The sequence below is a fragment of the Equus asinus genome, chromosome 16 (assembly GCF_041296235.1).
Source record: "Equus asinus isolate D_3611 breed Donkey chromosome 16, EquAss-T2T_v2, whole genome shotgun sequence".
NCBI lineage: Eukaryota > Metazoa > Chordata > Mammalia > Perissodactyla > Equidae > Equus > Equus asinus.
This window is the reverse complement of record NC_091805.1, coordinates 885,969-907,541: the sequence shown is the minus strand read 5'-3', so window position 1 is coordinate 907,541 and position 21,573 is coordinate 885,969. Positions and strand designations below refer to the sequence as shown.

The 21,573-nt window shown below is 45.4% G+C and overlaps 1 protein-coding gene across 11 annotated transcripts in view; it reads right to left on the bottom strand.

Moving 5' to 3' along the window:
* NFIA (nuclear factor I A) overlaps window positions 1-21,573 on the bottom strand; it is a 348,179-nt gene that overhangs the window by 323,208 nt on the left and 3,398 nt on the right. For 7 of the 11 annotated variants that reach the window (XM_070486373.1, XM_044749357.2, XM_070486379.1 and 4 more), the window contains exons 1-2: window positions 19,299-19,555; window positions 13,899-14,430 (exon numbers count right to left, since the gene is read on the bottom strand). In XM_070486373.1, the coding sequence (XP_070342474.1) occupies window positions 13,899-14,430; window positions 19,299-19,325 (559 nt within the window). In that variant the 5' untranslated portion in view covers window positions 19,326-19,555. Of the gene's footprint in view, window positions 1-13,898; window positions 14,431-19,298; window positions 19,556-21,573 lie in introns of those variants that run through there. The other 4 variants (XM_070486374.1, XM_070486375.1, XM_070486380.1 and 1 more) reach the window with 1 other exon arrangement.

The following is a 21,573-nucleotide window of genomic DNA, read 5'->3' as shown; positions in this document are numbered from 1 at the left end:
ACCTCTATTTTCAGAACTATAATTATTCACGTTAATAAATCCTTTAGGTTAACATGAAACTTTGGATTTAGGTGAAGAAACAGAAATCAGTTGACATCATAGTGGGAGAAGGGAAAATCATTCCGTCGACAAGATTTTAGGCTTCAATTCTGTCCTGAGGTAAACACTCCAAAACTGCACCACAGTGATGCACCCCCTCACGACGATTCAGTCAACGACAGACCACACACACACACACACGACAGTGGTCCCACAGGTTAGCACCATCCAGCCCAGGCGGGCGGCAGGCTGTGCCATCCAGGTGCGTGTAAGTGCGCTCTGCGATGTTCACACCTCAGCAACATCGCCTGACGAGGCATTTCTCAGAACGTCTCCCCATCATTGAGTGACACAGGACTGTATGTTACCTAGTTTCTAAATGCACATTATAAAGCTGCTCACATTTTTTTGTTTTGTTCAACCCAGACTGTCCATTTAGTCACCAGCTCAACACAGACACTGAGCACACACAGGTGCCAGGCCCTACGCATCCCATGAGGGGTACCCAAAAACCAGCAGGACGCAGTCCCTGCTCATAGAGCAATCACAGCCCAGGCTGGAAGACAGACCATTTCATAGGATCCCAGAAGTGCCAATGGTGAGGTCTAACACCCGCCAACAGGAGGGTGTGGGAACGTGCGGGAGAGGCCCTCAGCCCAACGCTGGGGCGAAAAAAGGCTTAAGTCACGTTAGCCAACTAAAGGTGGGTGAGGACATTCCAAGTGGAAGGAATAATACAAGGGAAAGAACAAGAGCAGACGTATGCACATGCTACCATGTAAAGTGTGGGGAGAGACCCGAGGGAGACAGGCAGGAAGACAGGCTGCCCCGCACATGCCGGGCACCAACATTCCATTTCCCTCTGTGCCAGCACTCTCTCCAGTTTCACGGTGCGTTCTGTTCACTAGTTAACTCCCTCCAGGTAATTTCCTCACTTTAATTATCCCACATTTGTCTAAGCACACCTTACCCTTATTTAAATATCACATCTATTATCTTGATTACAAATAAGAACATTCATAACGTGGGGCATTGTGAAAGGAGCCGTGTCAGGAGCAGGAGTCATTCCACAACTCTCAATTCGTTAGTCCCGAAACGCCTCTCAGACCAGCTCCCACCTCCCAGAGTTCAAGCACCCACGGCTGATGCATGGGAGGCTGCAGAAACCTCGCCCTGGCGGGGGCCTGCACCTGGGCACTCATCCCAAATGGAAAGACATCCTCTCCCCAGACGTCGGCCTTGACAGTGAGGGTCTCTGGAAAAACTTCCTTCTCACGAATGGATTAAAAACAGAAAAGGGTGTCATATTGCAGACTCATAATTCTAATTTGAATATACACAATTTAAAATATATAGCATTAATGAAGGCTGTTTATCATTGATGTATTCCATTTTATTAATATTACACGAAAAAATGGGAGATTAAAGAAGAGAGAATAAGGCCAGATCTGTAAAAACGCTGTTTAAGATTACAAGAAAATAAGGTGAGGGGGAAGAGAGAAGAGGAGAGATTTTCAAACTTGTTAAACTTCCATTATTTGGAAAGAAGACACTCTTAAAATAAAGGAAATATAAGATACTGCTAAAGTCACGAGGTCACTTCTGATACTTGTATCCAGGTGGCTCATTCAGCCTGCAGACAGCACGGTCTTCCTGGAGGAGCTGACACCCCACGCACTCGTCCGTCAAGTCCGCCTTCTCTCACTGAGTGTACAACAAAGGACTCTGTCGTGAGCGTCCTGGCGTCCCACACATCACTGGGACTAGTGCCCTCAGCGTTCAGAAAGGGCCTCCGGGACAATCCCACAGCACCCTCAATGACACACACACGTCTTCTGCCTTCTGAAAATAAGTGCAGAACAAATCGCTTGTTCCATGCACATATCAACCGCTGGAGAAACAGATTTCACTTTCAGATTACACAGCAAGCGGATCTAACGGAGGACAGAAAATTCCAGCATGCGCGGCCGGCGACTGCCAGATTGCCACTGCTGCTGTTGTTTATTTCATTTATCAGACACGCGATGGTTCTTCTCCCTCCTATCACCATCTGCAGCTCTCCCAGAAGACCCTCGCAGCTGTCCCATTAACCCACCAGCACACACTCACACAAGGACCTCTTCCACACTTTCTGTCTGCGTGTAACACGAATCTGTTTTCTTTTAACAAGAGAAAGAAAGGCAAGGCAGCCTGAGACTTCGGACAACTCAAAAACCCACTTCAGTGTAAAAGTCTCAAGCTTGCTAACTTTCTTGGGAGACGGAGCAAAACAGAGAATGGAAGTGGCTATGCTACTGGGACTTGGCTGAGCTCTAGGAACTAGTCCTGACCGCCAAGCCTGCCCCAGCCTGCTGGCCACGGCCTCCCTCCCTCCCTGCCTCTCACCCGTGCTGCCGACTGCTCCTGTAACTCTGTTTTAAACTTCAGCATCACTGGAAGGATGTCCTTAAACACAGAAATAGGGCTTTTTTGCGCCCCAGCAGCCTTCTTTAGAGAAAACGCGCTTCGGTGAACTATCAGATAATAGGAACCACCTGTGCCCTGTCCTGTGTCTGCTCGGATCTTCCTTCCATTCACACAGATACTTTTCACAAAAGAAAATAAAAAGATGTAACACTTAGTAGAAGTATCATCAAACAACAGAATTCCTCCACGCACACCAATCGTACAGGAAAAAGGCAGCGCGACAGCCAGTTCCACAAATATTTAGAACTTCATACAGGCGATTAGTTGGAAGGATCCTAATTTAAAAACACCAAAAGCTCTTAAATCTTAACTTCTGAGGGAATTTCACCCAAGATGGCATCGACTCATTGCACAGTATTTTCTTCAGTTTTGTACCCCTGGCACCTACCCCAGCTCCTGATAGGGAGTAAGTGTTCAAAACATGTTTGCTGACCTGGTAGCCAGTGACGTGGTGGAACCTGTCAATAAGGCAACCGACACAGCCCGTGCCAAGGCCAAGCAAAGAGCACCCACCTGGATGCCCGCGGCCGCAGCCGGCCGCACCCCTCCCTCCACACAGGAACCTCCCGCCCCAGAGCTGCGGGCCGCGTGGACTCGGCCTCCCACCAGGGAAACTCAGAAGCTCTAGCTGCTCACTGCTCTGTAAACTTCAGAGAAGGCAGCGGCTGTGGGCACCGTCACGTACCCCAGACCACACTTCTCCCCATCTGTCACCTCCGAGGTGGAGCTCAGGTCGTCTGACGGATCGGGGGCCTTGGAGATAAAAACAGCCCACAGCAGGGTCTGGCCTGGTTACGACCCCCAACCACGTGCCATGGACGCCCTGCTCAGCCCGTTTCTCACCTGCATGAAGGTAATTACAAAGCCCACCCAAAATGTAAGGTTTACATGAAGAGGTAACAAAATAAGGTGTAAGAAAAGCCAATTTAAACACTACGGAGGTTAACAATACAACTCTGGGGTCTGACGGACGGGCCTTCACCCAGCTTTGCCACTTACCATGGGTGCGACCCCGAGTGAGTGTCCAACACTCCCTGAACCTGAGTCACAGGAGAACCCACAACAAAAGGCGGCTACCATCGCCACCGGGCCCACCACCCAACATGAAGATCCTCCAAAACTGGGAGAAGTCCAAGAGGAAAACAAAATAGAAACAAACCACATAAAACCAAGGAAACCCAGATCCACAATTTAGAAAACCATCAAAGCCAAGCCTAAGAAATGGGACCCAGATACTAAACTCCTCGCAGCGCCTGAAGAGTGTCAGAAAGTTCTAGCTCAAAGCCAAACGCAGCCCTGCAGCTGCTCCGTCCTCATTTTTAAACACGGTGATTGGTGACAGAGGGCCAAAAACTTGAACCCACGTTCCCCTCCAATCTGTCTCCCCAACTCCGCTGTCTCATGAGGCGGCTTCACTCACGTGGCCGCGCCCCGCCCCAGCACCCCCAAGGCTCAGGGGCACATAGTCAAAGGCGCGCAGAAGCAGTCTCCATATGGCAAAACTGAAAATGCCTCTCTTTGAAGAATTACAAAGCTTTCTGTCTGAAACCTCTGACCTTTCTAGAGAAATCAGAGTCACTGTAGTTTAAAAATGTAGGTGGTAAAAGTACAAAGGATTACATTGATTCATTTTGCATGTTCACCGTCTTCTCTGAGACGAGGGGCAAATATCCTTAGAACAATTAGTTGTTCAAGCGTAACATTTCAGACTGCAATGTCCTCATTCTCCAAAGAGCCGTCCACGTCCTGGGCCCAGGGAGATGGCACTTCTCTGTTAATTTCTATTCCCACTTTATTTTACAGAAAATCTAAAATACGTGACTTCCAGAAGCTTCTTTAAAAGACTTTTGTCTGTACAAGGAAGGAGCCAAGAAAATAAAAATTCATTTGAATCTTCTTAAAAACCACTGCAATTCTTGATTGGGTGAGGAGGGGGAGGGACTTCTAAAAGTACATTTAAAAGAAAAAAGAATTCTTAATAAAAGTCCTTGTCACATATTAAGAGGCTACACAATCAAAGTACTGCAGTGACTGTCTCTCCCTCACAGGAACGCACAACAATAGTTACGCTGTTGAACAGCATCAAGTTACAAAGACTTCATTCTCAGAAGTTACTTGAAACTACTCTCCAAAAGAGAACCTCTACCATTTAAAAGGAGGGGAGAAAAGCCAACTGCAAGCATCCGTCAGAAACTGCAGTAACTTAGCAATTTTATATAAAACGCATCCGTGCAAAAATCCTGCCACAGCCACACACAGATGCAGACGAGCTTTTGCAGTTTCTTATCCAGAATCTTTGCTTCATCTTAAATGTCTGTAACCCACTTATCTTTAACTGCTAATTGCTAAATGCTAAAAATATATAAAAATATATTCTATACACTGTTTCCCATCAACATCTTTAGTATCTAATACTACCTATGAATTATATTCAGCATGAAATATATTTACAATTTTCATTGCTGATCTGTTATATCCAAGCCCATACAGCTCTGTTTAATAGTAGCTACAAAGATCTACATGCAGATACACAGTATCTTAATTACTTCGTCTATAGTATGCTCTCTAAGCATCCATTCCTCATCCATTTGGAATGTTTAAAAATGCCACGAAGAAGGGCGTGGTGTCATCTCAACACTGACATCCATCTGTCCATGGTCCTCTTTTGACTTGACTCCTTCTGTAGCCAAGATTTTCACAAAAGTTGATGAGAATTTGTCAACCTAAGGACTTGTAATGTCAGCTCCTTTGAAAGGCAATGGAATATCTGAAAGTGACAATGACGGGATCCTGTATGTACAATATTCACTTCATGTAGGAGCTTAAAATTAAATAACTAATCCCTTTAAGACTAAAATACACAGAATTCTAAATGTTTCCAACAGGGGAAGAGGGAAGAGGCAGGCGAATACCACAGAAGAGACAGTTCTGAGTTTCCTACGTTAAGGAATATGTCCCTAATTTTGAAAATTGATATTGTAGCACCACAGTTCCTATTACTCGCTGACAAACACCATTCCCTCCAAAAACTACCACTCAGATCAAGCTATATGATTCACCACAGCTCGATCTCGCCCAGTGTGGACACACTGCCCTGTCTAATCACGGGCTGGCAAATTACAACAGGAAATAAAATCACCCAAATCACAGCAACCACGACAAAGCCTGACAATGCAGTTGCTACAGAGACATACAGACCAATTTTTAAACAGCATTAATTTTTAAAACATGTTTTATTGTTACTTTTATTTCATTGCACTTTTTTTACCCAGAGCTTTTAAAAAAAAAGCCATTAAAATATTTATATGAATGCATATGGTCTGAAAACTCTGTCTGGACACTCATAGGTTACTGGGACCAACAGAGATGCCACAAGGTAGGCAGCCAGGGACCTGATGATGCAGACACAGGGATGCGAGTAATATTTTTATTCCAGTCCTCTTTTGTTTACAATTTAGTCACTTTTTTTTTTTTTTTTTTTACATACCTCAGTTTTCCCTTTCTGGCATAACTGACACTCCACAACTCTAACTTTTAGGTCTATTAGCATTTCTAAAAAAGAAACTTAAAAAGTTACATTTCTATTTTATTCAATATAAGTTCAGTTCAGCAGCTTATTTTTAAAATAAACTCTAAAAGAATTAATACATATAAATAATGAATTAATGTAGTATAAATTATAATTACTGCTCCTTTTTTTAATATTTACAATTATAAAATTCATGTTGAGTGAGGCTTTGAATTTTTGCACTGAAGTCATTGAGAACTAATCTTACCTAAGTTTAAAGAAATGAAAATGAGAGCATTAAATAAATCTATCAATAAATCAGTCATTTAAAGGCATTAAGATGAAATTTGCCCCTATTTTCTATTTTTCTTTCTCTTTTCAATTAAAAAACAATTTTTTAACTAATAAAATCCCATTTTTGCTTTCTTTTAAATAACTATAGACAAGGCCATAATCAAAGGATTTTTTTGGAGCAAAGTAAAATTCTTTAATCATTAACGCTAGTCAGAAATATATACCTCCTGTGCATATAAGAAATATGTACAAAAATCTACCTAGTAAAATATTACACGCAATTCTGATTTTAAAATAATGCTTGCTTTAATTCTCGATGGCTTCCTAAAGCATCTAGAACCAATTCATCTAACTTTGTCTTAACCAAAGAAAAAAATTCTTAAACCTGTGTCATAATGCTTCTATTCACTAAACTTCCACATTCTAAAAACAAGACCGAACAAGTCATTCCAGATTTCTGACCCCAACAACGAGGGGCATAAGACCCTTTCTTCCTGTCCTCACGGAGCACGGCCCCGCTGTGGCTGAGAGCGCAACTCCAGCAGAACGCCTCCGCGGGAGGAGGCCGATCTGGACGTTTCATCCCCCCTTTGATACGAGGTAGCGTGTGATACCATTGAAACAGCATCCCACTCTGGACACTGGCTACACGAGGCCCGGAGCATCCGTCTGCGTCTCAACATCACAGGGAGGGGAATCACAAGGTCTGGCTTGATCCTGCTCTGCACAAGCCACCTGGCAGCTCTGAGACGATGGTTTCACCTGCACAAATGGGGAGTGCACCCCTTACTCACCACAGGTCTGTGAAGTTACAACAGAAAAAGAACAAGAAGAAACAACAAAGAAAGCTACGATGTATGGCCCGAGTACAGTGCTCACCGCAAAATAGACGCTCAATAAAAGCTCTTTGTCCCCTTCCTTCCTTCTCCTTTTCCCTACTCTCAACTGATCCAGATCCAAAATATTTACCACCAGGAAAGTATGTGAAAGACATGAAGAGAAATAAGTTGAAAGATGTCAAAGAACACTCAGATATTCCACTCCAATCTCCTGTACTTCCTAGGAGCATCCTCATCACTGCTCCGTTCGGGATCAGCAATATACTAACTACACGTTAAAGACCAACACTCGCCAAAATACATAACACAACCAAACTTCTTCCCTTCAGTTTTACCTTTCTCAGCCTCTTTTACAGACAGAACGACAAACATATTCCCTGCTTGGCGTGGCCACAATTTGTCATCTGTGGACTTACTGCTTTGCCTCATAAGCCATGTTTATTTAACTAGAATATTAATGGGAGGTCTAATTCCATTAGATAAAATATACTTTTACACTGTAGAATTATCAAAAAACATGAAGCACTGTTTTCTAATATTTTGGGAAAAACCTAGGGAAAAAGTCTGACCTCTCAGCAGCTGGCAAATTCTAGTAAATTCTGGGACACTAAAGTTAGATGAATAATCTGTGTCTTACAGCTGCCTCAGTGGGAGACAGTCAAAACGCTGACAACACTAAGTTACCACCTTAAAAAGCAAAATGGTGCTCACAATAAACATCTCGAGAGCCCCTCGTCCAAGCTCCAAGCGTATGCACACCAGTGCCCCCAACTGGGCCCCCCAAACGCTAAAAAGAACTTCTGTGAAACTTTTCTTTCTAAAAATTTGAAAAGAAATTCAAAAGCCCTAAACAGTCCCTTAGTCTGAAACAAGCTTCATCAAAAATTGTGGGGAGGTGGATTATAAAATTCTCCAGTCAATATCTTCTGCTCGGGGGCCCTTCACAGTCAGTACTTAAACCAAGACACTTTTCAGAGCATCTCCATCTGCCAGTAAGTTCACGGTTTTATGTTTCTCTTAACAAATCATGCCAGTTCATTCATTCCCTTCCTCCTCTTCTCCTCCCCACCCCCGACTTCTTCCTTCCCCTCACCCTACCTCCCGAGGATTTACAATTTATATTATATTTAAAAGCAAAATCTAACCTCTAAACACGGGGAAATTATTGCTGAAATGATAATAAACCGGTATTTAGCACATTCACTGAATTCAATCTGTATTTTATGTTTTTTCCTTCTATTCTAACCTCAAAATTGTTTTCAATAATCTATATTAACATTTGTGAGCAATTAGAATTGTTGCTGCTTCTGTGCAAGTTTTAAAAAACCGACAGGCTGTTCTGCATCCTCTGGAAGCAGCTTGAGGCCTTAACCAAGTGAGACACTGAGTCCTACTGTGTACAGCAGTGACCACAACAAAGGCTGTGGTTTCTCCCACACTAGCCCTAAATAGGTTTAAATCAATGCTATTCATCACTGGTGGAAGAGGAGACGGGCAGATCCAAGCCAGCAGCACCGGGAAGGCCTCTCAGCCATGGGCAAGCCAGCACCGGCTCACAGGTTCACTCCAGAACAACTCTCGCCCCGTTCCTGGATGCGCCCTGCCTTGGGATGCCATCTTTTTCACTATATTCTAGATAAAGGTATTGTTACTATCCTCAGGTTGCACAGAAAACACTCAAACATAAAAGCCATATTTATCTCAAGCCCGTTGATTGTCAGTGCTGTCTCCTTTGAAGAAGTAACAGATAAATAAAAAGATAAATGAAATTTTCTAAAACTGTGTGCATATATCCTTAATTGACAGTAGATTAATCAGCCACAAAATGCACCTTGTGTTTACTTCAAGGGCAGAGTTAGAATCTGAGATAGGGTGGTACTTACTCTCTTAATTGTAAACATCACTGTTCATTAGTCTTACTCCTTCTTCCAAATACAGTTTGTTATTTCAATCACAGCAACTAACTGCTATGCTCTCTAGCAGGGAGTTTATCGAGGTCCTGAAGAAGTCTGATCACATAATGTACATCCTGGACTCCAGCGTAAACACCACGCCACACACAAGCACCTGCTCACAGAACACACTAGATATATTTCAGATATGCAATATTGCCGCAAACAAACATGGTAAGTTACCTAAAAATTAAGGAACTAATTAATTTGGTATAAAATTGTAAACTGTAACCATCAACAATATTCATTAAAAAACTTTCACAGGGGCCGGCCCGGTGGTGCAGTGGTTAAGCTCGCACGAGCCGCTTCAGCCCAGGGTTCGCTGGTTCGGATCCTAGGTGCGGACTTGGCACCGCTTGTCAAGCCACGCTGTGGTAGGCGTCCCACATATAAAGTAGAGGAAGATGGGCACGGATGTTAGCTCAGGGCCAGTCTTCCTCAGCAAAAAGAGGAGGATTGGCAGCAGATGTTAGCTCAGAGCTAACCTTCCTCAAAAAAAAAAAAATTTACAGTAATTATTAGATATGCACTGATAACCTCATGCATATAGTTACACTGTATTTAAAGTACCAGCTTTTTTAAAAAAAGAAATCCTTCCCATTGTCCTACACAGCACTCTGTGTGCAGCCTGGTTGTGCACACACATGCACATGAAGCACACACACACTCCTGCACAGACACTCCTAATCTTACACCTGCTCTGAAGCAGTAGGAAGTGAATTTTCAATCTGTCAACATGACCATCTGGTGAATCTGCACATCGCAGCATTCTCTGTGACTCTATGAAGGAATGGCAATCGCGAGGCCAAAATAAAGCTAAAACGCACCTGAGGGGGAGCCGTGCTCTCTTTGTCGAAATGCAACAGTACATGACATATCAGAGCAAAACTAGCAGTGATGTAAGTAATTTAAATGAGCACTTGTGACGGCAGAAGTGAAGAACAGGGCACAGGTAACATGGCCATCAGTGACACTGCCGGACAGTTTCCAGGATGGGTGACAGCCTTCCGAGACACTGCACGGCTCCTTCAGGGGATGACGGGGCCACTCCTCTTCCTGGTCCCTGTGATGCTGAGGAGAGACAGGACCGGACGGCGCGGCAGCAGCCAGTAACCACCGAGCTGAGACATCACTGTGCAAAAGCGTTCACTTCCTACCTTAAAACTAGCAAGCACGCATGCCACCGTTCGCACAAATTCAATTGTCCCTGTCACTGGCTACTTACCAACTACAGCAACTACCTGACAAATTCTGGTCATTCATCAATCTTTCAAAGCAAATTTTAAGATCACTAAAAATACTTCCAAGCTTAGAAAATTCCTCATCTGCAAAAAGTGAAGATGCTCATTGCGATTTAGCTTTTGGGGCCTAATGCCGCCTGAAAATTAGCAAGGGCCTTGGCTGAATTCAACATAAATTTCTGTGTCTTAGTTTTAAAGGTCTCCACACCATTGCCCCAGAGCTCTCATTCTACCACACAGCAGGTAACAACTCAAAAGTAAACATGGCTCTGCCCTTCTGTGGCCCAGATACAGCAACCCACCTCTGTCCAAGAGACGAACCCTCAGACAGTCTAAACTCTTACAAAATTTAACTAACACAACTGAGAATCCTTCCAGAATCTGATGACATTACCAGAAGTTATACAGAAGCGGTTTAAAAAAAAAAAACTCTCCAGAAAGTTCTCGGTTGAGTGCCTGCTAATGAGCAAAGGTTAACTTTATCTAAAAGGTCAAACGCCTGGTGGCTAAGGTCACGACCTTAACAACTTACATTGTGACCTTGCCACGTGCCGGGCATATTGTAGGTTCTGATACAGATCATCTGGTAAAGACCAGCCATAAATTAGCTTTACTGTTACACGCCCACGAAGAAAGCTGTGTGCCACAAACCGTAATATCTCCAAGAGGTCATGTGATCCATGGGGAGGATGGCTCAAACAGAGACCAGACTGAGGGCAAAACATGGTTTTACTCTTTCATACTTTTAACGAGATGACATTCTCAGGCTTATGGAATCACTCTGACTTCATTACATTTGTTTATCAGCCACAAAATTCACACAGTTCTAATGCCACTGGATTTAGAGAAAAAAATTGGAATGCAGTTTATGTGCTGCATTTTAGCATCTCAATAAGTCTCAGAAAAAACCACCTGTGATTTTCAAAGGGGACTGATTCTGCATCAGCTTCTAGGATCTGCGTGTGCTCCCTCCAAGGCATCGACTTCCCACCAAGGATGAGGCCAAGCCACAAGGAAGTGTTATTGTACACATCTTTAGAAGGGAAAAAAGATCTCATTTTTGTGGCCATCTAGGGGAAAAAATGGCATTTTGAAAAAAAAAGTACAACATTTAAAAAAAAAAAAAAAAGACGGGGGTAAAAACACATGAAAGGTGCAATGGCCACGATGGTTTGGCACGTTTCTGGAACCACATTTCAGAGTCTCTGCCTCCTGCCAAGACTGGCAAGTTCTCAGAACTTTTAAGGTGAAAACATCGTTTAGTGTTTGCACATCTTCAGTGTTAGAACAGATGCTTGTCGAATCATCGTGTGCAAGCTGACCCATGCACCTCCTATTTGTATTGGCACTTCCCCTTCCACAAATAACAGGTCTCTAAATCTCTGAAATCTAATGTGAAATATTGTCAGACAAAAGGCCCTTAATATTTTCTTTTGCAGTCGTCCCGCTGCGCACACAGAGGAGCAGCCATGGCGGCGGCGCTGGCTCCTGATAGCCAATGGCCTGACACCTGGCCGGTGTCCAGGCCTGGCAGGGGATTCTGGGACACTCAGGAGAACCACAAGGGAAGGTGGTCTGAGCCACGCCGCTGTCAACAGACCCTGTCTGAGCGATAAGGATGCTAACCACCCTGAGCAACCTCGTACGTGTCATTTTACCCACATAACCCGCCAGGATCTGAAACCAGCAGAAGTGTGTGCATTCAAGGATCTGGAACAATAGCACAGTGACAGACCTCAACAATCAGCAGGGACCCCTGTAACGGCAGCAGCTGGAAGGCTGCACCTCCTTGGCCGAGGGAGATGCTCTCCGCTAAGACGCCATGGGCACCGCCCACCTCACAAAAACCTAAGAGGTGTTTCCCTTTGCTGTCACCATGCAAGGAAGCAGGCACCTCGACTGCCCCACCTGTGGGCACCCTCCATTTTCTAGGGTGTGAATTAGAACACTTACTGTAATTCATAAATTTACTTTTCTAAATCTCGAGAACATTAAACACAAGATTTTAATGAGTGCTCCCTGAAAGCACTTATAACACCCATACATTTTTTGCATCTTGTTTCCCTATCAGAATCTCCACTTATGTATGCAAATAAATTTTTAAAAATTTAACTTTGCTTTCACAATAGATGAAAAAAGTACAACAAGAGGCTGAAGGGGTTAAGACAAGGCTGCTTGTTCCTGTTTAGAGGTCATTTGAGAGGTGCTGCATTTTCATTCTCAAGACCCAGAACCGGCTGAAGCAACAGGCACTTCTTATAATTAAGGATATGTTTTCAGAAACCCAAATATTTGAAAAACTTACAGAGTACATCCTCTAAAATACTCGTGGATCCCCTGCCAAGAGAATGCACGTCGATGTGACATGCCTGCAAAGTTAATTTCTCCAGTTTCTTATGTAAGGACAGATGGATAACAAAAGTTCTCTTTCTAAAAGATATACTGAGAAAAATAATAGAGGCTAGCTTGTCAGCTGACTTCTTTAAAAAATAGATCACATTTTTAGAATTAACAATGTTTTGCAAAACAGTGCAGTGTTGATTTTACAGGTAACATCTCTCTCCTTTGTGAAAAGATACACAAATATAGGAGCCCCAGAACAACCTACTGGTAGGATTCCACAACCCTCCTTCTTCCATCTGCTTCAAGTAACTGCCATGCAGGTAATCTAGCAAGACCGATACCGAGATGTAGGTATAAAAAGTCAACAAGTTACACAGGGCCTGAGCTTCCAACAGAACACAATGAGCCTTTTGTCTAAAAGACGAAAGGAACAAAGTAGCAATGCATCCCTGCATCCAGCCCTCCACAGTTCATCCTCCGCCACTCACTTGTACAGGTACAACAGGGCTCGAGAGCAGCCCTGGACAGTCAAGAAGCCTAACTCGAATCAAAGCAACTCACTGCATCAATTATCACTATCGATTTCTCAATGCACGCATGCACTGCACAGGCTGGTGACTGAAGATTAACCTCTCCATCACTACTTAGAGCTGGTCCGTTCTCTCCTCAGCTCTCTCAGAACACTAAGCCCTAAATAAACAGCCTCTGAGTTTGCGTATAATGCCTCTTTTCCTTCATAAACGACCAGCAACTTGACAGTCACCCTATGTCCAACCTCTTCTTAATTAGCAGGGGTTCAAGAGGGTCCCGTGGGTTAAAAATACTCCCAGAAGAAAGCGACTACAGAGACTCAGTGCGTTCTAATCCGGCCACATGCCGTTAGGGCCCACTCTGTCCTATCAGGTTTTCACGAGGCTTCTCACCCATCGTCAAAACGTGATTTCAACGTGTCACAGGACTGACTACCAACGCCTTCCATAACACCATTGCCAAAGACCTGAGCTGAGTGAGAATCCCCTCACGGCTGCACCTCTCCACCCGGAAGAGGGGCTCAGGCCCGGGGCTGCTGGCTGTTCCGACGGTCCGCCTGGGGAACCACGCCATCTGGATGGACACCGCCTGCGACTTCGGGAGCTCAGGGAAGGTCCGGCACACGCAGAGGTCACCAGGAAAGAGACCCAGCCAAGCGAGAGGAGCGACTTCTCACCACACTTACCTGCCGCGTGCACAAAGTACGCCAAGTACAAGTCGAGCTCCTTCACAGACACCCCTATGTGGTGCGGCTGGACGCAGAGCCCCGGGTTGGAGCACTGGGCCGACTTGACCAGGCGCTCCCCATCAGTACTTTCGAGCGGGATACCTTTAAATAAAATCACCATGACAAGGTCCAACCTCCAGACTTTGTCTGCCTGGCGCAGACAGTCGATGCGCCGCATCTTGCCCTTCTGGTCGGGGTTGGAGAGCACGCAGCACGCGGGCTTCTTCCCCGTGACCGTGAGAACAAAGTCCTCCCGGTACTCGGGTCGGATGTCCTTCCGTAACTTGGCCAGGAGTCGAGACGCCCACTTCTGCTTGACCTCAGGCTTTTCGCTCAGCAGCTCGTCCTTCACGGCTCTCTCTTCTTCTTTTGACATACGCTTTTCATGTTTTTTGAAGTATTTTCGTTTTCGGGCCTGCAGGTTGAACCACGTGTAGGCGAAGGCTCGGACGTGGGGCAGAAGAGCTTCGATGAAAGGATGGAACTCATCCTGGGAGAGGAACACAGATAAAAATATAACTACAACGAAAACAAAGGAAACAACTTCTCTTCAGATGGTCACCTTAAAAAAAAAATCCTTATTTCACCTGAAATTCGATTCAAGCACTACATTCCCAAAATCATACAGAGGATCCCTCTGGGAAGCCCCCGAGGGAAAAAAGAAAACTGTCGGTATCATTTCTCACAATCTCAAAGAAGAAAATTGCTAAACATTTAAAAATGTTTTGATACGTTCACCGAAGTGTACCAGGTTCTATTGTCGGGCTGAGGTCCCGAATCCTTCAGACAGCAAGTGAAGTTTACTGAAATACTTATGACAACATATAATCTTAACCCTATTTCAAGGAAGGCACATGTAACTCTGCTCCAGCCTTGACCTCACTCCTCGTGGGGCGGCCAGGCTCGCCCGCCAGATTGGCAAACCCTAAACATGCAGATGCCAGTCAGTGTTTATGGAAGTCCAGGAGCGAAAACCACTCTGCGATCAATGAAAACAAAGACTTTCCCTCTAAAAATATTGCATGGAGACTCTGGGCAGCTCCTCGCTCATTCTGGTAGCATCTTAATGCCTTTTTAAGTATTACAGCTGCACATAATTTTTTTGAGTCAAAAACTTAGAAGAATTGGCAGCTCCCTATACAAAAGAAGAGATGAATTTGATATTCATCAGACTAAAATAAAAGATCTATGTCCAAGACATAGTTGCAGATACTATGGGAATGAAACAAAAAGGAAAAAACAAAGAAAAGCGTGCATGCCAGATAGTAAACAGAATGCGTCATCGTGACAACACTCTTGCAACTAAATACATTTAATTTACTGATATGATTGTGAAATGCCTTCAGTAATAATGACCCCTGAAAAAGAGAATCAGTATTTAATTTGGGGAAATAATATTTCAGACTTTTTCTCACAGGGAAACAGAGAACATGGCATATTAAATGTTTACAGGACTCCAGGAAAATCCTCACAGTTTCCTCTCAAAATTCAAGTAATTTTAAAATAAAATTGAATTTAAAACATTTAAATTTTTCTTACTGATTTTCGAAAACGTTTGATTCCTTTACTTGACATTTTCTGAAGAAATATAAAATTTTTAAAAAATTAAGCAGTAGCCTTCATAAAGCTCTCTGATTACATCTAACTTCTGATGAACCAGACCACACTGGTCTTACATAACTTCTCTCCACCACACAACCCTCTTAAAAGATAAATTACTTACTTTCAAATAAATGAGGATAAGAAAACCAAAGAGATATTTGATGATCCTTTTCAAAAGAGTATAGGACAAATATTATAAAATGCATTCTTTTTCAGTTTGTAATATCCATCTAAATTTATACTTTGGAGGCACAAGTAACTGTAATGTCCAAAATATTATTACTATTAAAGCAATCACTAAATTTTTAAATTTTCAAATGTAAACTGAGTGGTTAAAATTGGTAAAATATTTTAACAATCAAGTCTGTTAAAAGATTATAAATTATAATCAATCATCTAAACACCTACATAGGACTGGTTTTTTAAAAGTAAGTATATGGTAATATACTATATAATAAATCATTTCAATAACTGACATTTATTTTTTTCCTCTCTGAACAAATTTCAGGCTCTGCAATTCAAGTTTAGCTTGAAAACTGCTCTTTTTCAATAAAAGAATCCAAAAGAGAAGAAATCAGCTTTTATAATGTGTGCATTCTTTAAGTGGAGAGAGAAGAGAGAAAAATACAAGAATTATACTATTCTTTACCACAAAGCATTAGCATTTTAAAATTTCTGATGTTTGAGAATCTTTCTTATTGCCATACTTCAGGGGAGAGAAATGGGAGGGGGGCATTTTTTAAGGCACAATTTATCTAATAAGGTATACGCCAAACCACAAAGCATTTAAACATTACTAAATTCTGAGCTCATCTTTGAAATGCTCTAAAATACATAAATTCGGAGTTTGAAACAGTCCTTCGCATTTGACTGATTTTCTTATACACACAGGGCATGCTAGGGACCGAAGCTGTGTGGTATTATGCAAAGAACTCCCGGAGTCTACCTTAACCACAAAGTGGGCTTTCACCAAAAGGAAGATTTCATTTTAAAGTCTCAGCCCCACTTTATAAGGCAAAGAATAACTTAGCTCCAAACAATTCATATTTATGTGAAAATGTTATCTTATTAAAAAGCTTTATTAAAGATAACAAACATTTTAAATAAACATTCTAATATGGTATTTAAGTGTTCGAAGACACTCCCGACATGCCTCTCACGGAACTGCAAACTGCGTTCATTCGTGTTCACGAGGGTTTTGTTTACCTGACAGCCAAACGTCCACATATCTCATCATAAAAATCCTTAAATGAGGCCAACTGTGTCAACTAATCATTGAGAATAATCGAAGCCCCCAGTTTTGCATCAAAAGTATTTACAACTTATTACTCCCCAAAGGTTTCAAGAATGTGCCAATAAAAGTGCACACTCTTTTGTACAACTTTACTCACACGTACAACTAAAGTGCTACTTACCTTTATCAACTCACAATTAGAAATATTCCAGAACCTCAAACTAAAAAAATCACTAACTTGTAGGAAATGTCCAGGCACAGCATAAATTAGTTTAAAAAAACAGTATGCCCTTATAAATCATGTGGCTGCACATCTCTCCATAAGCTACGTAATATTTCAAAATATTCCAGAGAAAACAAAGACTATTTTACATATGCACTCGGTGAGAAAGTTATAGGCCACCGGTAAAAACAAACCTGAAAACCTGTTTCAGACGCCGTACGACTCTGAATCAGCATCTTACACAGTCATCTGTTTCTAAGTTGTCCAAGTTTAAGAACCACTGAATGCTGATTATTTCTGGGACAACTTCTTTTAAAGGTTCACCTATAAATTCCTACTGGGTTATCATTCTAGGGCCAGGTACCCGATTTGGTTACGATATGCCTACATGGATTAAAACAAGATGTCTGGCATTTTCCTGATAAAGCTTTTAAAAATTACATCCACGTATCTGGCATGTACTCTCTCATTTAGAGCACTTTCATCACTGTGCCTACTGGATTTTTCTTTAATAACCAATAAACCACCTAAGTTTTTCTTTTTAAAACCATCTCTAAAGCTTTATAAATATTCCAGCAAGTTAAATAAATTGTAAATCAATTTCTAAAAGAACTCATAAAATATATGGCCTTCATTCACTATTTAGTGTAAATTTTCTTCACAAACTGTTAGACTAAGTAAGCGATTCTCTCAGTGGTGTTTCCAGAAGAAGGCCTAGTGAATGTATCAATCACACTGCCAAATTTTTTTGTAATCCAACTTTGTTAATGTGATAATAGCTCATGATCCAAGAGAATGCAACCTTCTCACACACCTGACTGTGCTCTGGGCCTGCATGGATGCACAGGCATTACCCTCACATGTGCACCATCCGAAAACATGAACTCCTCTTAGACAGTCCATTTGAGAAGACGGTAGGGCATCTGTGTGAGGGTCCTTTCCCACTACTGCAGCACACTGGTGTTATCCCCAAGTTCTCCGTGTTGCAAACTCCTGCCAGCTAGAACTTCAGCCCTTGGATCCCAGCATTTTCACTGTACTGGTAACTCATTCAAATTATCTCTTACACTTTGCATCTTATCCATATGCAATTGTGAGCCTTGCCAGCAGTGGTTGGAAAAGTTTCAGTCCAAACTTCCACAAGTTACTAAATTAGCAACTTTGGAAGTTTGTTAGGGAAAAATAAAAAACTTTTACCATAACTAAAAGCAACTGCTATCCATTATTAATGTTAGGCCTAAATCCCAAACAGACCATTTCAGCATAAAAGATGCATTTAAGAGCCTTCTGAGATCAAACAGCCGGTATTATTACTGTTAGATACTGCAACAAGAAGGGATGTCATGTGGGAAATAAATCCAGAATCTAGAGAAGAGAGAGAAACTATTGATACTTTTTAGCCTTGCAGAACGTATTCGGGTTAAACCGTTGTCTCCTGCTACAGGAGGGCAGGCGGTGGCGGCAGGTTTTTCCGGGACTCGTAAACAAACACTTTGCATGAAGCAGACAACTTCGTGCAGTGATTAATAGTCAGATCCTCGTAACCTACCCAAACAGTACGAAGGCTCGCACTTTCTCCTTTTTTTTTTTTTTTTTTTTCCAGCGCAAAATCACTTTGACTTCATGCCTTTCAGTCAAAAGAAATAAATCATACACTCCAAAGGGCCCAGATTTGGAGCCCTGAAGTTGCAGTCATTCGCCCGGGGTGGAGCAGCCGCGGAGCGATGGGAAGGGAGCGCCCGGCGGGACCGAGCCCCACGCCGCCGAGCGGCCTCCTGCGCAGTGGCTCGGCCAACCCCAACTTTCCCGGACGCGGCGGCGGGGACGCGGGCTCCCGGGGGGCGCGCGTCCACGCAGCCCGCTCCGCCGACCCCGCGTCCCCGCGCACCGGAGCCGAGCGAGAGTCCGGGGCGGCGGGCCGAGCTCCCTCCCGCCCCGGGCGCGGGTCCCCTCGCCGGCGGCCGCGCGGCGTCCGGCCTGCGCGTGCGGGGCGCCCGAGCCGGTCCGGAGCGCGGTCCCCGGGGCGCCGCTCGCCCTGCGCCGGCGGGAGGCACCCGCGTGGAAACAAAGTTACTTTCCGCCGCCGCGGCCCCGCACACGCGCGCACGCGGGGGCCCGGAACGGCGCAGCCCCGCGCGCCGCCCGCCGCGCGCCCCCCGGGGCCGGCCGGCCGCAGCCCCCAGTGCCGCCCGGCCGCAGCCCCCCGGCCGCCCCCAGTGCCGCCCGGCCGCAGCCCCCCGGCCGCCCGCCCGCCGCCCCCAGTGCCGCCCGGCCCGCCCGCAGCCCCGGTGCCGCCTACCTGCGTGAGGCAGAGCGGGGAGTACATCGCTCCGAGCGCGGCCCGCCGGCGAGCGGGTGCGGGACGCCGGCTCCGCGCTCACATCGCAGGCTCCGCGGCCGCCCTGCGCCGCGCCACGCGCCGAACTTTAACCCCGCCCGAGCCTACTCGGCGCTGGGCATGTCCGCGGCCGGGCGTTAAAGGCGCAGCGCCGCCCGCCGCCTGCCCGCCGCCGCGGCCTCGCCGGCCGCTCCGCTCCGCTCCGCACGGCTGGGGGGGAGGCTGCGGCGCGGGGGGGCTGCGGCGGGCGGCCCCGGCCCCTCTCCCGGCCCGCGCGCGCTCGCCCGCCCCTCTCCCGGGGTCGCCCCTCTCCGCTCCGCGCTCCTCTTCTCCCCTCTCCTCTCTCCTCTTCTCCCCTCTCCGCTGCTCTCTCCTCGCCCCCTCTCCTCTCGCCTCTCCCCCTCTCCTCTCCTCTCCGCTCCTCTCCGCGCCCCGCTCCGCTCCGCGCCCCCTCCTCCCGGCCCCCGCCCGCCCCGCAGGACCGGGGAGCGCGGCGCGGCGCGGCTGCAGGCTGTGCTCCGGGCAGCGGAGGCCGCACAGGATGTGCTTGAGCAAACAAAACTACTTTCCCGGCCCTCCCCCACGCGCCGCAGACCTCCGCGGACGCGGCCGGCGGCCCCGCCAGGTGCCCGCTGCCCGGCCCACCGCGGGGGCGTGGAGAGAGGGGACGCGGCGGGGGCAAACGGGCGTGGATGCGAATCTTTCTAAAAAATCCGACCTCCTAGGTAACTTTTTCCCCCTCTGAAATGCGGTATGGCTCAAAGCATTGTAATCTCTCCAACGAAGCTTTCTAGGGGAATAGATCGTCGGCAGAGGTAATTATGCACAAAATCCTGCAAACTTTGTGCAGCTTCTATGGCATTCAGAAGCAGGGGTGTGTGTGGGGTGGGGGGGTTCGCGCAGAAGATTCACTGGATTGGGGGGGGGGAGGTCTGCAGAAAGGGAGGCGGAGATTAACGAGCGTTCTCCCCCCAGAGCTGCGAAACCAGTGGGTTTGAGCATAGACGCCATAGAAAAAGTTCCACCACGTTCAGAAACAGCAGTGCTTTAGCTGTGGCATCTTTTTCTTTGTAGGAGAAAATAATATGTGAGAGGGATGTCCCCTTAGGAAAGGGAGAGATTCTGATCCACAAACGTGCCCAGAACTGGACACAGGCTGTCCTTACCGTCCCTGTTCCTGGGACCCCTCTGGAAGGGTGCCTTTTAAGAACCCCCTCTTTTTCCCTCCCCCAGGTAATAATTCTTGAAATGGAAAAGAGCTTCCTGCAATTATTTTAGGTTTGCTAAAGTATTGTTTTGGCAGAAAAGAGGGGTGGTTTTTAGGGTTTGGCAACTTTCCAATAAGCCTGCTTTTCCAGTTTTTTTAACCTCATATTTTCTCTCTAGGCTCTCCTCCCTGCTGGGAAAAAAAGTATACCTCCTTCCTCCGAACCCCCATATCTTCCTCCTCCTCTCCTCCCTCTAGTTTGCAGCCTGCTGCATTTGTGAATCCGGCTCTAAATTCCAAGAGGAAAGACACTGGCACAGAGACGGAAACCTGCACCTTGGCAGAGGCTGCACAGCTAGAGAGCTGAAAGGGGGAAATTCCAGTAGGAATGCCCACGGCGCGGGTGAGGGTGAGGGGAGGGTTAAGGCCACTCATTCAGACCCCCTCCCCCTTTTTAAAGGAAAGGGCAAGAGATTCGCTCCTGGAGAGAGCAAAATGAAACTCTGAAATATTCTGCATCTGTCTAAAGTTATTTCATGTTGGTTCTCCAGTTACTTTATTGCTAAAATAATGCCTGCTGAATTCTCAAGGGACCATTTTCCCACACCCGGCTTCTAAATATCCTTAGACATCTCTCAGATTGTTTATTAAGAGGTGAGGAGAAATAATGACTTAAACCTTTAATGAGAGAGTCCCAAAGTAAACAACCGCTTTTCCTGGGTTCCTCTTGGATTTCCGTTGAGGGGAGAAATGTCCTAAAAGCCCAGCCGAGCTGCAGAGACAACATCCCTGGCCACGAAAACCTTTGCTGGGATCTATAACTTCAACTCGCTCCAAGTTTCCTCGACAGAAGTTTCTGGCTGACGGTCCCAACATGGAACTGAGGCACAGCGAGAAGCTATTGTTCCGAGTGTGTCCTCCTGGGAAGCTCTCATCCAGAGCGGATTAAAATCTCTCTTTTGGTGTATTAAAAGATGGACTTCACATCTGCCTCTTCCCCAAACAGCAGAGATTCTTACTTTTAAGTGA